Source organism: Tachypleus tridentatus, chromosome 1 (assembly GCF_004210375.1).
Source record: "Tachypleus tridentatus isolate NWPU-2018 chromosome 1, ASM421037v1, whole genome shotgun sequence".
Taxonomy (NCBI): Eukaryota; Metazoa; Arthropoda; class Merostomata; order Xiphosura; family Limulidae; genus Tachypleus; species Tachypleus tridentatus.
The window spans coordinates 77,587,580-77,600,881 of record NC_134825.1 but is presented as its reverse complement, the minus strand read 5'-3'; the positions used below and the strand labels follow the sequence as shown (position 1 = coordinate 77,600,881).

Sequence of the window (13,302 nt, the reverse complement as noted above, 5' to 3'; positions counted from 1 at the left end):
AGTACTTCACAGAGTTTACCACTTTCAGATAAGTATTGAAATGTCAAGACGTCTATTCTTTTGTGTTTTAAAGTAAATCTAATGCTTGGAAAATTGTCCGTAAATAAATGTGGTAGTTGAAGAGTTCAAAAGAAAGATATGTCACTTACGTGACAGTAAAATAGCTTTATATACATATTTTTATCTTCTACACGGACGTTTGGACGATCGAGATGCATTTCTTGGAATCAAACAGACTTTTAATGTACTTATGCTTAGCATGCAAATTATGTGGGTAAGGCACCTCTATAAACTTTTACTGAGCTTGGTGCATACGTGATAGCAGCTTAAAGAGCTCAAAGAATTTGAATATTTTTCTTCTAGCACATGGGTATGGGAAGGTAAACAAAGTGAACGGTGATACAAAATGTTTAAAATATTTTCAGATTAGGAAATATAAAATGTTCAATAACATTTACATATAAGTAACGATAAGAAGACTGTAGAATGTTATTTTAGTTCTGAAAGTATCCTTCGTGAGTTTATTGGTTATTGTTGAAGTACGTGTAATAGTGAATGCTGTGTGGGGTATCCATGGTGAGTTTGTTGGTTTCGTTGAAGTGCTTATAACAATGATTGTCTTGTGGGGTATCGTTAGTGAGTTTGTTGGTTAATGTTAAAGTGGGCATGTAATAATAGTTGCGTTGTGAGGTATTGTTAATGTATCCATGGTGAGTTTGTTGGTTTCGTTGAAGTGCTTATAACAATGATTGTCTTGTGGGGTATCGTTAGTGAGTTTGTTGGTTATTGTTAAAGTGTGCATGTAATAATAGTTGCGTTGTAAGGTATTGTTAATGAATTTCATGATTATTGTTGAAGTGCGTTATAGCGAGTGACGAGGACTGAACCAAGTGACAACACTATGAACTAAAGTAATATCTTAATGTCGACTAATTTATTTGCTATAATGGATGTGTTATGTGATGTAAATTTTATTCTACACGACAATTATCAGTAATGTATGCGTAACTAAATCTTGGATTCTTTCACACGCAAACACAAATATATTTCTCCTTTTCGAGTTTCCAAAATTCTAGAATTGTATGTTTCTAAATATATCTTTTAGATAAAAATGATTTATTTCAAAGCTTGGATGAACGTAAAGGATTAGATATTTTAATGTTTTCCTGTAATGAATTATCACTGGAGATTATATATAATCTAACCACACATGTATTCATTCTGTCGTTCAGTACAAGTTCTGTAACACGTGGTGTATAACGTCGTTGTTCTGCTAAGTAGTGAAGTTTCTCTGAAACAACGTATTGAACGGTACGCGCACTCTTTTCAGCTTGGCGTGTTCACAACTTGCAGATCGGTTGTGAGCGTTAGTTTCGTAAACCGACTTACCACACAACTTGGGGTTTCGTTAGGTCATAGCGATCAAAATAAGTCAAACTTAAGATCTTCGCTGGCATCTGATCTTAAACTTCGAGGTCTTTATTTATTAATGTTTGGCAGTGAAATGCAGTGGGCTGCTTTACCCCCTTTGGTAAATCCACTTCTTCTTTGGGTAAGTCCTGAATAGTATATGTTTCTCTCTTTGCAGCACCATCTTTTCCGTACCTTCACGTTTGATAAGACTAACTGCATACAGTCAGTTCAATTTACTATGAGTTGTGCTTACTATGCTAAACTGAATTGGTAAGCTAGCGATGTAAGCGTACAAAACTGAGCGTAGCAATAGTCTTTAACATTTAATTCTTTAGTGGAAAGTAAACGTTATTCAAAAACATATTTAGTACATTTCGTAAAGTAAAATGCATTTCGTTCTTATACATATATATAGGTGTGAAAAATAATGTGTTGTTGTATATTTAAATTGCAAAACTTGCAGTTCAGTTTCATAAGATATTGAAAAATTTTAATTTCGTTAATTCTGTTTCTAAAACTATATACTATAAATAAAAACTTAATTTCTGGTTATCGAAAAAAGAAAATCCAAAACTGTAGAAGAAAATTCGAAGTATTAATGTATTCTCGTGACAGCTGGTATGGGTATTAAAACGTTAACTAAGATAACGTACATAACAACGTGCTAACTTTGTTAACCTGAAGATGACCTAAGAAGGTCCAAACGTTGTTCAGTACTGTATTTTAATTAAGGTTTTAATACCTATACCAGCTGTATTGAGAATACATTAATACTTGAAATGGGTTTCACGAATGTGAAGTAATGTTTTCGGATTGAGAGTGTTGGCGAGAACAGCTCACTATATGAAGTCATGTGCATTATAAATAAGTTTTGCGGGAAAGACATTCTGGTGAAAAAATCGTTACATGTATCTCATAAATAGTTTAAAATATAGTTGAGTGGACCCCTCTTCACCAGGACAAAAACAAGCAGAATAATAAACTACGGTTGCATTGAGATTTAAATGTAATCATTTACAAGTTAGGAAGAAATAAAGTTCGAATCACTATCAGGAAGTTCTTCTATTACTTCATAGATGAATGAGAGAAATTTTAGTTTTAGAGATGTAAAAACATTTTGATGCATGTTAATGCAAGTACTGTGTAACTTGATCTAACTTTAGTCATTTTACTAGAACCTTGAATATATGAAAGGGATATTTTAGTGCTTAGGTTATATGAATATAAATATTTCCGTTTTATTCCATTGTAAAATAAAGTTGCATATAGGGGTAAAGGTAAATTTTAAACTAAAATGGTATCAAACATACTCAGTGTAAAGTGATGCTAAAATAAAAATATCAAAGTAGAAATATCGTGTTTAAGCTGAAACTTAAGTATCGATAATCAACCTAAGATTATTCTAAAGGAAAGAAATATTCATCTGACATGATACCAAGGAAAAATAAGACTGGTTTTTAGGGTACAAGTTAAAGACATCTAGTCTGATATAATGCTTAAGTTCCCTAAGGTATCAAAAATGATACCAGAGTAAATATACCTAGTTCATGTTTCCAGTTGTAAGGTTTTACTGAATCCAGGTGATACTAAACTGAAGGTATAAGTTTCAGATATAGTATCAATCAAACATACCTTCTCTGATATGATACCAACAATAAGATTTCCATTTTGGAATTATGCCAAAATAAACATACTTAATCTGAAAGATAGAAAGTTAAAGGCACCATTTAGAATTAGCACGAAAACGTTTACATATACAGGGGTAATTGCATTTCAGACGAACAGTTTGCTTATGATAATGTGGTAGCGTGTGATAGAACCATGATAATGTAGTGGCAGAACATGTCAGCAGTAGGGCAACGGACGACAAGTTTATCATGTGTGCGTGTGTGTATGTATATGTGTATATATTATTCATAGGAAGTTCCTGATAGTTGAATAAATAGTATAATGTTGCCATGCAGGTTGAGTACTGCTGAAAGGATGTGCCACAACCCTTTTAGAGGAAAGATATTCGCACAGTAAGATCCTTAATTATTGTAAAGCCAAAAGACATATATCGAATTTCGAATAAGAGAGCCTTCAATGTTTCTATTGGAAGTGAAAACTATCTTAGAATACAGCGTTTAGAACAGAAATTGGCTCAGACATCAAGTTCATTCGGAGTTGAATGAAGGTTACGGTTACGAAAGAAAGATCTACAAGCTAAAACATAATTGAATCGAATCTTAGTGTATCTACTGTATTACCACAAAATAAAGATAATTATCAAGGATTCCAAATTCATGAAGACTCACAAGCCTGAAATTCCCAATTTTTTATCCAAACCTTGATATAATCGACTACTTTTACAAGAAAGATGATCGATAAAATGGAGTCTCAGAAATTTCATTCACCCATATAAGGTAAACCTTTTAAAGTGTGTTTAACCATCAGAATACCTATTTATAATCTGGTTAAAATATGAATAAAAACTAGGATTTTATCACATCGGAGATACCTTTCCTCGATGTGTATGTTTCGTACATTAATTTTTGATGTGAGAGAAATCTTTTCCCAAGGATTTGCATGTGGCATTTGATACACAATTAACTAACACTGAGATGTAAGTGAATCCTATTTGGGTAAGAGAATGGAGAAATAGGTAAAGTTCGTGATATCTTATCCTTATATGCTTCATTTTGTGAATGTTTACTTGTTTGTTGTTAAGCAATGGTTTATCAGCGCTGTACCTGATTTCTATCACTATAAGCCTTCAGTTTTACTGCTGAGTCACTGGGAGGTTTCTTGTATTGGTATGTAATATTGTAAAATAAGATCCAAATACGATATAAATATCATTTATTGAGAATCAAAGAAGGCCGATATTTGTTACTGCAGAAAATATATCATAAGACAAAATATTTGAATAAACTTTTTTTTCTTTTTTGGAACTTCAATCTAGCAGGGTTCAGTGTTTGCTGTGACGAACCACTGTATTTATCTTTGGGCATCTCAGTAGAGGAATAGCGTACATATGTACACGTAGTCTTCAACCACTTTGTTTGTCATTGAGAAGAAGATTCAATATGTGGTGTGACGAACGATTGTATTTGTTTTTCAGGATCTAAGTCAAGGAACGTCTGATATGTAACGTGACAAGCGACTACGTGTGTCTGTCCACTGAGAAAATTTTTAGTCATTTGAAGAAACGTTTATTAGAAATAGTTTTGGTACAACAGCTGGTAATTCCAAAACTTTAAGACATGATATTTCCATAGACTACATAATCTGGTGGAGTATTAGACAGTTTTATTCAGAATTTATGGCTGAGAACTGTTGATTATTTCTCCAGCCATTGATAGAGTGGTTCATATTCATATTTTTGTTATCTAAAAGTGCACTAATATAGAAAACTTTTGCACACATAAAAAATCTATCTATTTGTGAACCAATAACTCCACTTTTCCTATTGCTATGAAACGGTGTTTCTTACTGAATTAAATCTTAGCACAACAGGAATCACGATGGTCCAGAAAGTTCTCTTTTATGTGACTCAAAACAGTGAAGTTTTTACACTGTATGATAAATTTCTGTTGATTTTTGTGTAACAGCATATTAAAACACAACAAGAATAAAATGAATAAACCTTAAACGTAATTTTATTTAGTTTTTGTAAAAATTAAGATATTATCTTTTGTAAAGAAAACAACGATATTCTTCCTTTATTTTCAAGTATGTTGAAATATGCTAGGTTACCAAATGTTCGATACCATTATATATTCACCAGGTGTCAGCAGAAAACCACATGTCTTGAATATGTTGCTTCGAAGATTCTTTCCGAGTGACATGTTCCCGCACCAAGAATACATATAGTAGTTTTACAGGACGTATTAGTCTATATAGATCGTAAATATACACTTAAAAGACTTTTTAGTATAAGAAAATTTCCCGCAAGTGGCACTGCGGAAACTTCTAATCTGAGGTATGCAATTAGATAAAGGATTTGTTCGTTGTTGTTTTTTTTCACGACTGCTAACGGTTACCTATACACGGTCAATTTAAGTAGTAGGCTCACAGATCACTTTTGTGTTAGAGTAGAAATCAGATGTGAACTCATTTCAACCATACAGGTATTTTATAATTTACTTCTCTCTAATTCTTATGACTATCAATATTTACAATACTGTATATATGTGAATTTTGGGGGGTTTACAAATTTGAAAGCTTTGCTGTAGGTAAGGCTAGATTCTTTTTTAATATTCACGAAAAGCTACACAAGTTCTGCCCTGCACAAACCAACCCACAACTTGAACTAAAAGACAATATACAACAGCATCCACCGCCAACTCTTAGGTTAGTCTAATTGAATAATGGGATTTGACTGTCGTGCTTATAACTCACACATTACTTTTACGGCAAAAGGACGCAAACTCTGGATCACACAGGCGTAGAAAATGACACTATACAGATTGTATCATACAGTTGTACTAAAGAAAATATTATGAAGAAAAATTAATTATTTTTTGTTTAAGAGTAATAGAAATTAAAGTATATTCTAAACGAAACAACTGATTGTGTGCATGCAGTAAACAGTAACATATTATTCCTTTCTAGTGACTGTTATGACCATAATGTTGCCCGTTTTTGTTTTTTTGCAGAAATTGTGATATTACCTGTCAGAGCCAGTGAATAACTTTTATCCCATTTATGACTTTTTAAAATTATCTTTATTCTTGAAAGTAAACAATTTTAACAGAAAATGTTATACTAACTGATGTAAAATGAAACTAAAGCTCCGTAGGCATGGCCAGATGGGTTAAGGCGTTCGACTCCTCACCTGAGGGTCGCGAGTTTGAATCCCCCTCGCACCAAATATGCTTGCCCTTTCAGCCGTGAGGGCGTTATAATGTGATGGTCAATCCCACTATTCGTTGGTAAAATAGTAGCTTAAGAGTTGGCGGTGGATGGTGATGACTAGCTGCCTCCTCTCAAGTCTTACACTGTTAAGTTAGGGACGGATAGCACAGATAGCCCTCGTGTAGCTTGGGCGAAATTCGAGAAACAAACAAAAGCTCTATAACTACAGGTACTTGATACATATGCTAATATGTATTGAAATTTACTATTTTTTCCCCATCATTTCTAATAAGGTATACAATTTTTTTTGAATGTCGTAATTTGATAGCTTTGTTTTTGATAAATTTTAAAATTTTGTCCATCCATTTACTTTTCATAATTTTTTTTTATTTAATTACAATCAAATTACATGTATTTTACATTATTTTGCAGGCTTTACATGGCCAGGTGATTAGAGAACTCAATTTGCAATTCTCGTCACACCAAACATGCTCGCCCTTTCAGTCGTAGGGGTGTTACAATGTGATATTAAATCGCACTATTCGTTGGTAAAAGAGTAGCCCAAGCGTTTATGGTGGGAGGTTGTGACTAGCTGCCTTCCCTCTAATCATACACTGCTAAATTAGGGACGGCTAGCGCAGATAGCCCTCGTGTAGCTTTGCGCAAAAAACAAACAATACATTATTTTTTTTTATAATTTTTACTTGTTTGGATACATCCACATAGGTGTTACAAGGTTATAACATTTACATCTATATTATATATTACATTGAGCATTTTGCTTATTTTGTTTTTCTTCTACTACAGCAACGAAATTTGACCTCAAAATTCAGCTTGGTTCACGTTCTTTCTTAGAATAGTCCTTTTTAAACATCGGAGCACGTTTTCTGCTTTTCGAAGAGCGTAGTTTCGGTATTAGAGTGTTTCATACGAAGTCACAGGTGCGCTTCTTATTCTAAAATGGTTTACGTTCTCCTATTGCATATTGCATATAAAAATCTTCCATAATAAAATGAAGAACATTTATTCAATTTTCGAAATAAAATTGAAATAGTATATGTACAGAAGAAACGCATATTTGTGACAAAAATATTCAGTATGTTTCGTGGTAATATTTTTTTACATTTTTTTATATTTTATGATTCGTTGTACTTAACTCAAATGCTTTAGTATTATTTAAAGAAGAAATCTAGCTTGTTCATCATAAGCAAATCTGAGAGAATCGATTGTTTAAAAATGATAATCTAATGTGTTGATACAATCTGCTTACAAACTCGTGAATAACGATAGATCGGAGGGAAATGGAAAGCATTCTATTTAATCAATTGAAAATGTCCTAAAGGGTCAAACATCTAAATAGATTTCTATTTTTTATCGTACATAAGGTTTCAAACGATAGCTATATGCTCTCTATGTAACAACTTTCTTTGTTAGTTTAACAACGAAGCAGAATAATGAATGTTGAGATGATTAACATCACTTCCCTTAGAATCGTGTAATGCCGCAGGTTGTAAATTACCAAAATATAACAGAGAAATAACATATTTATATCTCAGAATAATAAAATTTAAAAGGTGTTTTTGTAAGGCAAACAGAAGAAACTGTTTGTTTTAAACTTCGTGCAAAGTTATTCGAGGGCTATCTGCGCTGGTCGTCTCTAATTTAGCAGTGATAGACTAGAGAAAAAATAGCTAGCCAACACCACCCATCGCCAACTTTTGGGCCACTCTTCTACTAACGAATAGTGAGATTGACCGAATATTATAAGGCCCTCACTGCTGAAAGGACGAAAATTTTCGATGAAGGTGATTCAAACCAGTGACCCGTAAATTGTAAGTGTAGTAAGAATGAAAAAATACAGTTAAGAAATTTACAATACGTAGCATTTTAATAAAGGAAATAAAGGAGAACTTTGAATATTCATAAATTACATTGGTGTGGAGAAAATTCTATGATGTATTACTGTATCGGCCTTATATGAAATAGAGAAATAGTAATATTAGAGTAATATATAAAAGTACAGAAAAAAATGTCTATTAGTCTGCACTTGACCGTTTTTTTCTTTTAATTTCTGAAACTTGTGTTATTATAATAGATAATTCTTAGTAATAGTCATTAATACGTTTTTATTATGGTTGTACGGAACCCTGAAGCATATGCCACGCACATTCGTCATCTAACTACATTAGAAAGTAAGCAGTCGTTAACATGCACGATTACCTGTACTCACTATGGAAGTTTTGTCATTTTTATTTAGTGACACGTCTAATCTTATGTTGTAACATGTTTCTCTGTACATTAGTGACACGTCTAATCTTATGTTGTAACATGTTTCTCTGTACATTAGTGACACGTCTAATCTTATGTTGTAACATGTTTCTCTGTACATTTAGTTTACATTTAAAAGAAGAAAAACACATTCTCATTCTGTACAGTCTGTGCAGTCCGAGTGTGATTTTGTATTAGCGTGCCTCAGACTGTGAATCTGAAAATTCATATTTCATGTTCATTGCCACAAAATCACGCTCCACACTTAGGGCCATAGGTATGCCATAAAAGTGATGGTCAGATATTACTATTCTGGCAGACAAGGGTTGGCGTTAATGTGCTGCTAACTAACTGCCATCCCTATAGTGTATGAGTTCCAAATCAGAGATGGGTATGCGCAGGTCCCATTGCTTTGGGTGAAAAATTCAAAAGTAAATAAATTGTACAATGTGTGCACAAAAGTTTACTTTTGTCTTAATATTTTGACCAAGAATCGTTATGGAACTAGAAAGGCTAAATGTTATGAATATTACACATTTGTATGATAAATTCAAACATTTAGTATGCAGATTTGAGTAATTAACTATTGCTTTCAACATCAAACTATTAAGTTTAGGAAACTTCGCAGTAAATATGCACCACTTTTGGTTTTATAGATCAATTACGTTGATTTATTACTTATTTTTCATGACTTTGAGTAAGTGCAGTTTTTCGGATTTTATCTTTTTTAGACCATTTCAGTTTGCAATCCACTATAATATCTTAGCATAGCGATTTCTCACAATGTTAATAGTGTTCATAAATATTGGAAAATGATTAAGAAATATTACAACAACAAGTTACACCCCTGCTAATCTATTGTTGGAATAGAACTAATGAAATGTGCCACTTTTTTGTTTGGTAACGTTGCCATCCATATAGCAGTTTTGTTTTGTTTTTCAAAGAAGCTCACTTTTTTGCATCTTCATGTTACATGCTTAATATTATTTTACAATTTATGATAACAATATCATAGGCTTTCCTTGAATAATATTCACTTTTATTACTTTGGCATTATGCCATTTTTTTTCCTATTATTCTTCAATGTTTTATTTTAAGACTGTGTTACAATTTTACTTTATTATTATTCAGTGTTTTGCTTAGCGCTACACTACCGTTTTAATTTATCATTATTGAACGTTTCCTTAACATTACACTACCCATTATTTTACTACTCCAAATATGTTTTAATGCTGTGCTACTTCTTGCTTTATTACTATTTATCATTTCTTTCAACGCTATACAACTTTTTCCTTCAATAGAATGACAGTTTTGCCTATAGCAACCTGGCACTTTTTCTTTAACTTTACACTTTTGTTGTAAAGCTGAAACAGCATATCATTCTTTATTTTGAGATTATCTCTTTCTTACTTTAACATTATGCAATTTTTCCTTGATTTCATGTCAACATCTCTTTTAGCGACTTGCTTACTTATTTTTAATACATAAAATATTTTTAAATAATCTAATAAACCTGTTTTCAATTTCACAGAGAACGTTGAACACGGCGCCTTCTCTTCGCTGATTTGAAATACGTGTTATTTATGTGCTAATACCATACAATATGACTTTTTAAAATTAAACTTTTAGATATTTAACCTGAATTTCAGAAAGTTAAGTTTTCGATATTGACTTTTTTTGTTGTTCTAATCACAATACTGGAGGAAGTAATATGTGGTGGTTCAAGTAACAACAATGAGTTAAAAGTACTGCTTGAAATATACCATAAAAACAATATTTATTGTAGGTTTCAAATTTTAAATTAATAGCTTCTTGTCTCTTCTATTGTTACTCCATGTCTTGTACTAAATCATATTTTGAAAGTAATTTGACTGAGGTATGATTTGTGAAAATCATGAGTGCTGTGTTACTGAATGACTGTTTCACGTCGATAATGTTGCAAGAGAAGTTCTTTAGGCTCTTTCGTTATTCAAGTTTTAATTTTTATAAAGTGTAAGACTTATTTCCTGATGATTTTTGTCATTCACCAACGGCAATATTTTAACTGATTGAACAGACGCCGCCTTGCAGTAGCGTGAGTTATAATGAAAAAATATTTTGATATATCTTTACATGTTACCATAATGTGGTTAGAAAGCCTTCTCGTGTCTGTTTCCATGAAAGAAATATCCATTTATTTAGTTTAATATAACATTTTTGTATAGGATGGTGTATTTTATTTTTATTAGGTATAACACTTGAAGAATAAAAATATCTGAGTAACCTTTCTTGAGATGTTTATGTGGAAACTATTACAAATCTGAATCTCTGTTTATTTTCTGTTGCTCTATTCTCTTTGCAAGTTTATTATCAGCAGGTATTAAAAAAAACGTCTAGTTTTAAAAAAGTTAAACGTTATAATTTTGTGAAAGTCGTATGAATGGTGTGAATTCTCGCAAAGAGAAAACATTTAACGCCTCTATTTCAATTTTAGTATTTCAGCATCTGGACGGTTTTCCTAATGATCACTTCGATTATCCTTCTTTTTATTTTTATAATGTTTTGCGAGTTGTATTGTAATACCATTGTATCAGTGCTACACTGTTACACCACTGTGTTCGTGCTGCAGTGCGTATATTTCTTCTTTGGTTTCGTCTACCAGTTATAATAATTTAATTCAATGCTAATAGTTTTTTGCAAACTTCAGAAGGGAAATTGTGATGGTTGATATTGGTGTATCTATACATTAGACGGACTGTGAATTTCTGACAAAACATTCTATGTTTCACATAAATTTTATAGCACAAGTTTTTAAAGATTATAAATCATTTGAATATTTAAATTAATGATATTTTAAAGTAAAGATAACTTTAATGCCTGAACGGAATCGGACTCGTTTATATGCAAAAACGGCTCGTTTGGGTTGAGAAAATATTTTACATAGAAGAGCGAACTTTATTTTCTCAACCCAAACGAGCCGTTTTTGCATATAAATTTCTCAACAAGTGGGTTTCTCGACATCACTGGAATCGGACTCGAATTGGAATTTTCAACCTGAACCGCATGTAGGCCAAACTTAGGCCAGGGAGGACCCTGCATTACTGGTTACAGGGAGAGCAACCAGCCTTTGTTCGGTTTTTCAACTGAATAACAACAACAACAACGCATGGCGTTGATTTAACTTAAATTACTATTTCATTCCCATTTGGGAAATGACAAATAAACAGGGGCGATCAGAAACGTCTACCTGTTTTGAATAAACAACAACAACAAAATCCTGACAGGTATTTCGATTTAAATATCTCTGTCACTGGTGCTCAGAAAAGTTCTTTCTTTTGATCCCGTACATGAGATTTATTTTTCCTGCTACCCGAAGAAAAACAAACAAACAACAAGCAAGCAAATCTAAGCGCAAAAGTCAACGACTCAACGAGTGTGAGTATCACAAAATCAACGGCCGATATGTCCATCAGTACGGCGGGGATCCATAAACACAATGTCAATTTTTTATGTAGGAGAACCCAGAGAAAACCCACATTCACTTCCCAGACCAGTTCACTTGGGAAATGCCGGAGCTAAGAGCTGAATAGAGAAATCTGGAGTTGGAGAATCTGAAATGAACAAGAGAGTTAGTGTATATAAATACAATACAAATGTGGAGACCGGTGGGTGCTTTGAATAACGTGGGTGACCGTCAAGCTTACAACTGTTATTGCTCAGCAGAGCCTCATAAATCTATAACCTTATCTACTAATCTTTAAACCACGAGCGACCCGTGACTGAATGGCAAGAAGTGAAGTATAAGGTATTATTTAAGTATGAAATTTCATAAGTTTTACAATTACATTATGAGCGGTATATTGTTTTTGTAATTTATTATTTTTTAATCAACTAATTAAAGAGTGTATCTTCATAAATATTAATATATAAATTAACTAGTGATAGATTTAACCAGTGGCGTTTTCATTTCATCACTTCTTAATCAAACGAGCTCGTAGAAAAAGCTTTGATGCTTTTTTATATAAAAATATGTAATTATAAATAACACTTCCATACTTTAAATCGCCTAGAGACTGTAACTGTTTGTGTGTTTATTTACGTGCTAATATTCGAAAAATTTAGCTTGTGGCTTTGTTCGAGTATACACTCCTTATCTTGTTTTCCACATTATTATTTGTCGAAACTATATTATAAGTAATGATTCCTTGGTCTTTTTTCAGTTGATTTGCAGCTATATCTGATAGAATGTTGACGTCATGTTTCCTAAAATTAAAAAAAAAATGTATATTAATTAGGTTATAAGTCACACTGAGAAATATTTCTGGATATCGTTGTCAACAATGGAGCCAACAGAAGATTATTTCTGTTTTATTCTCAGCAGTGGATCATGAGAACTGTTTCTCCAAAATTGGAAGAGTTGGTTGTATGAAAGACAGTTGACAACAGTGGAACATGTGAAGTTCCTACCAAGATCTTGTTACAAATGAGTTGTAATACGACCTAATAAACATTGTATAAGATTAGTTACTGCTTCAAAACAACATACATTACTATTGAGGCTCTTTTTTGTTAAGCGCAAAGTCACACATCTGTCTTTCTGTGTTATGCCTACCATAGAAACCCGTTTTTATAAGCTGAATCGACAGGGTATCTGTTATCAGGAAAAGTGAAATCCAATTTCAAAAGATATTGACAAAGTAAAGATATATTCATAATTTAAAACTGTTTCTTATATATCTCCATCGTTATATTATGACTTTGATTAATTTTTCCTTCTGTTTATTTTCTGACTTAGTCACCTTC

At 32.4% G+C, this 13,302-nt stretch overlaps 1 protein-coding gene across 2 annotated transcripts in view; it reads left to right on the top strand.

The window, feature by feature from the left end:
• Window positions 1-1,345: 1,345 nt before the first annotated feature.
• The window catches only part of LOC143252973 (nucleolysin TIAR-like), a 226,893-nt gene continuing 214,936 nt past the window's right edge, over window positions 1,346-13,302 (top strand). For both annotated transcript variants that reach the window (XM_076505988.1, XM_076505954.1), the window contains exon 1: window positions 1,346-1,552. In XM_076505988.1, the coding sequence (XP_076362103.1) occupies window positions 1,490-1,552 (63 nt within the window). In that variant the 5' untranslated portion in view covers window positions 1,346-1,489. The remainder of the gene's footprint in view (window positions 1,553-13,302) is intronic.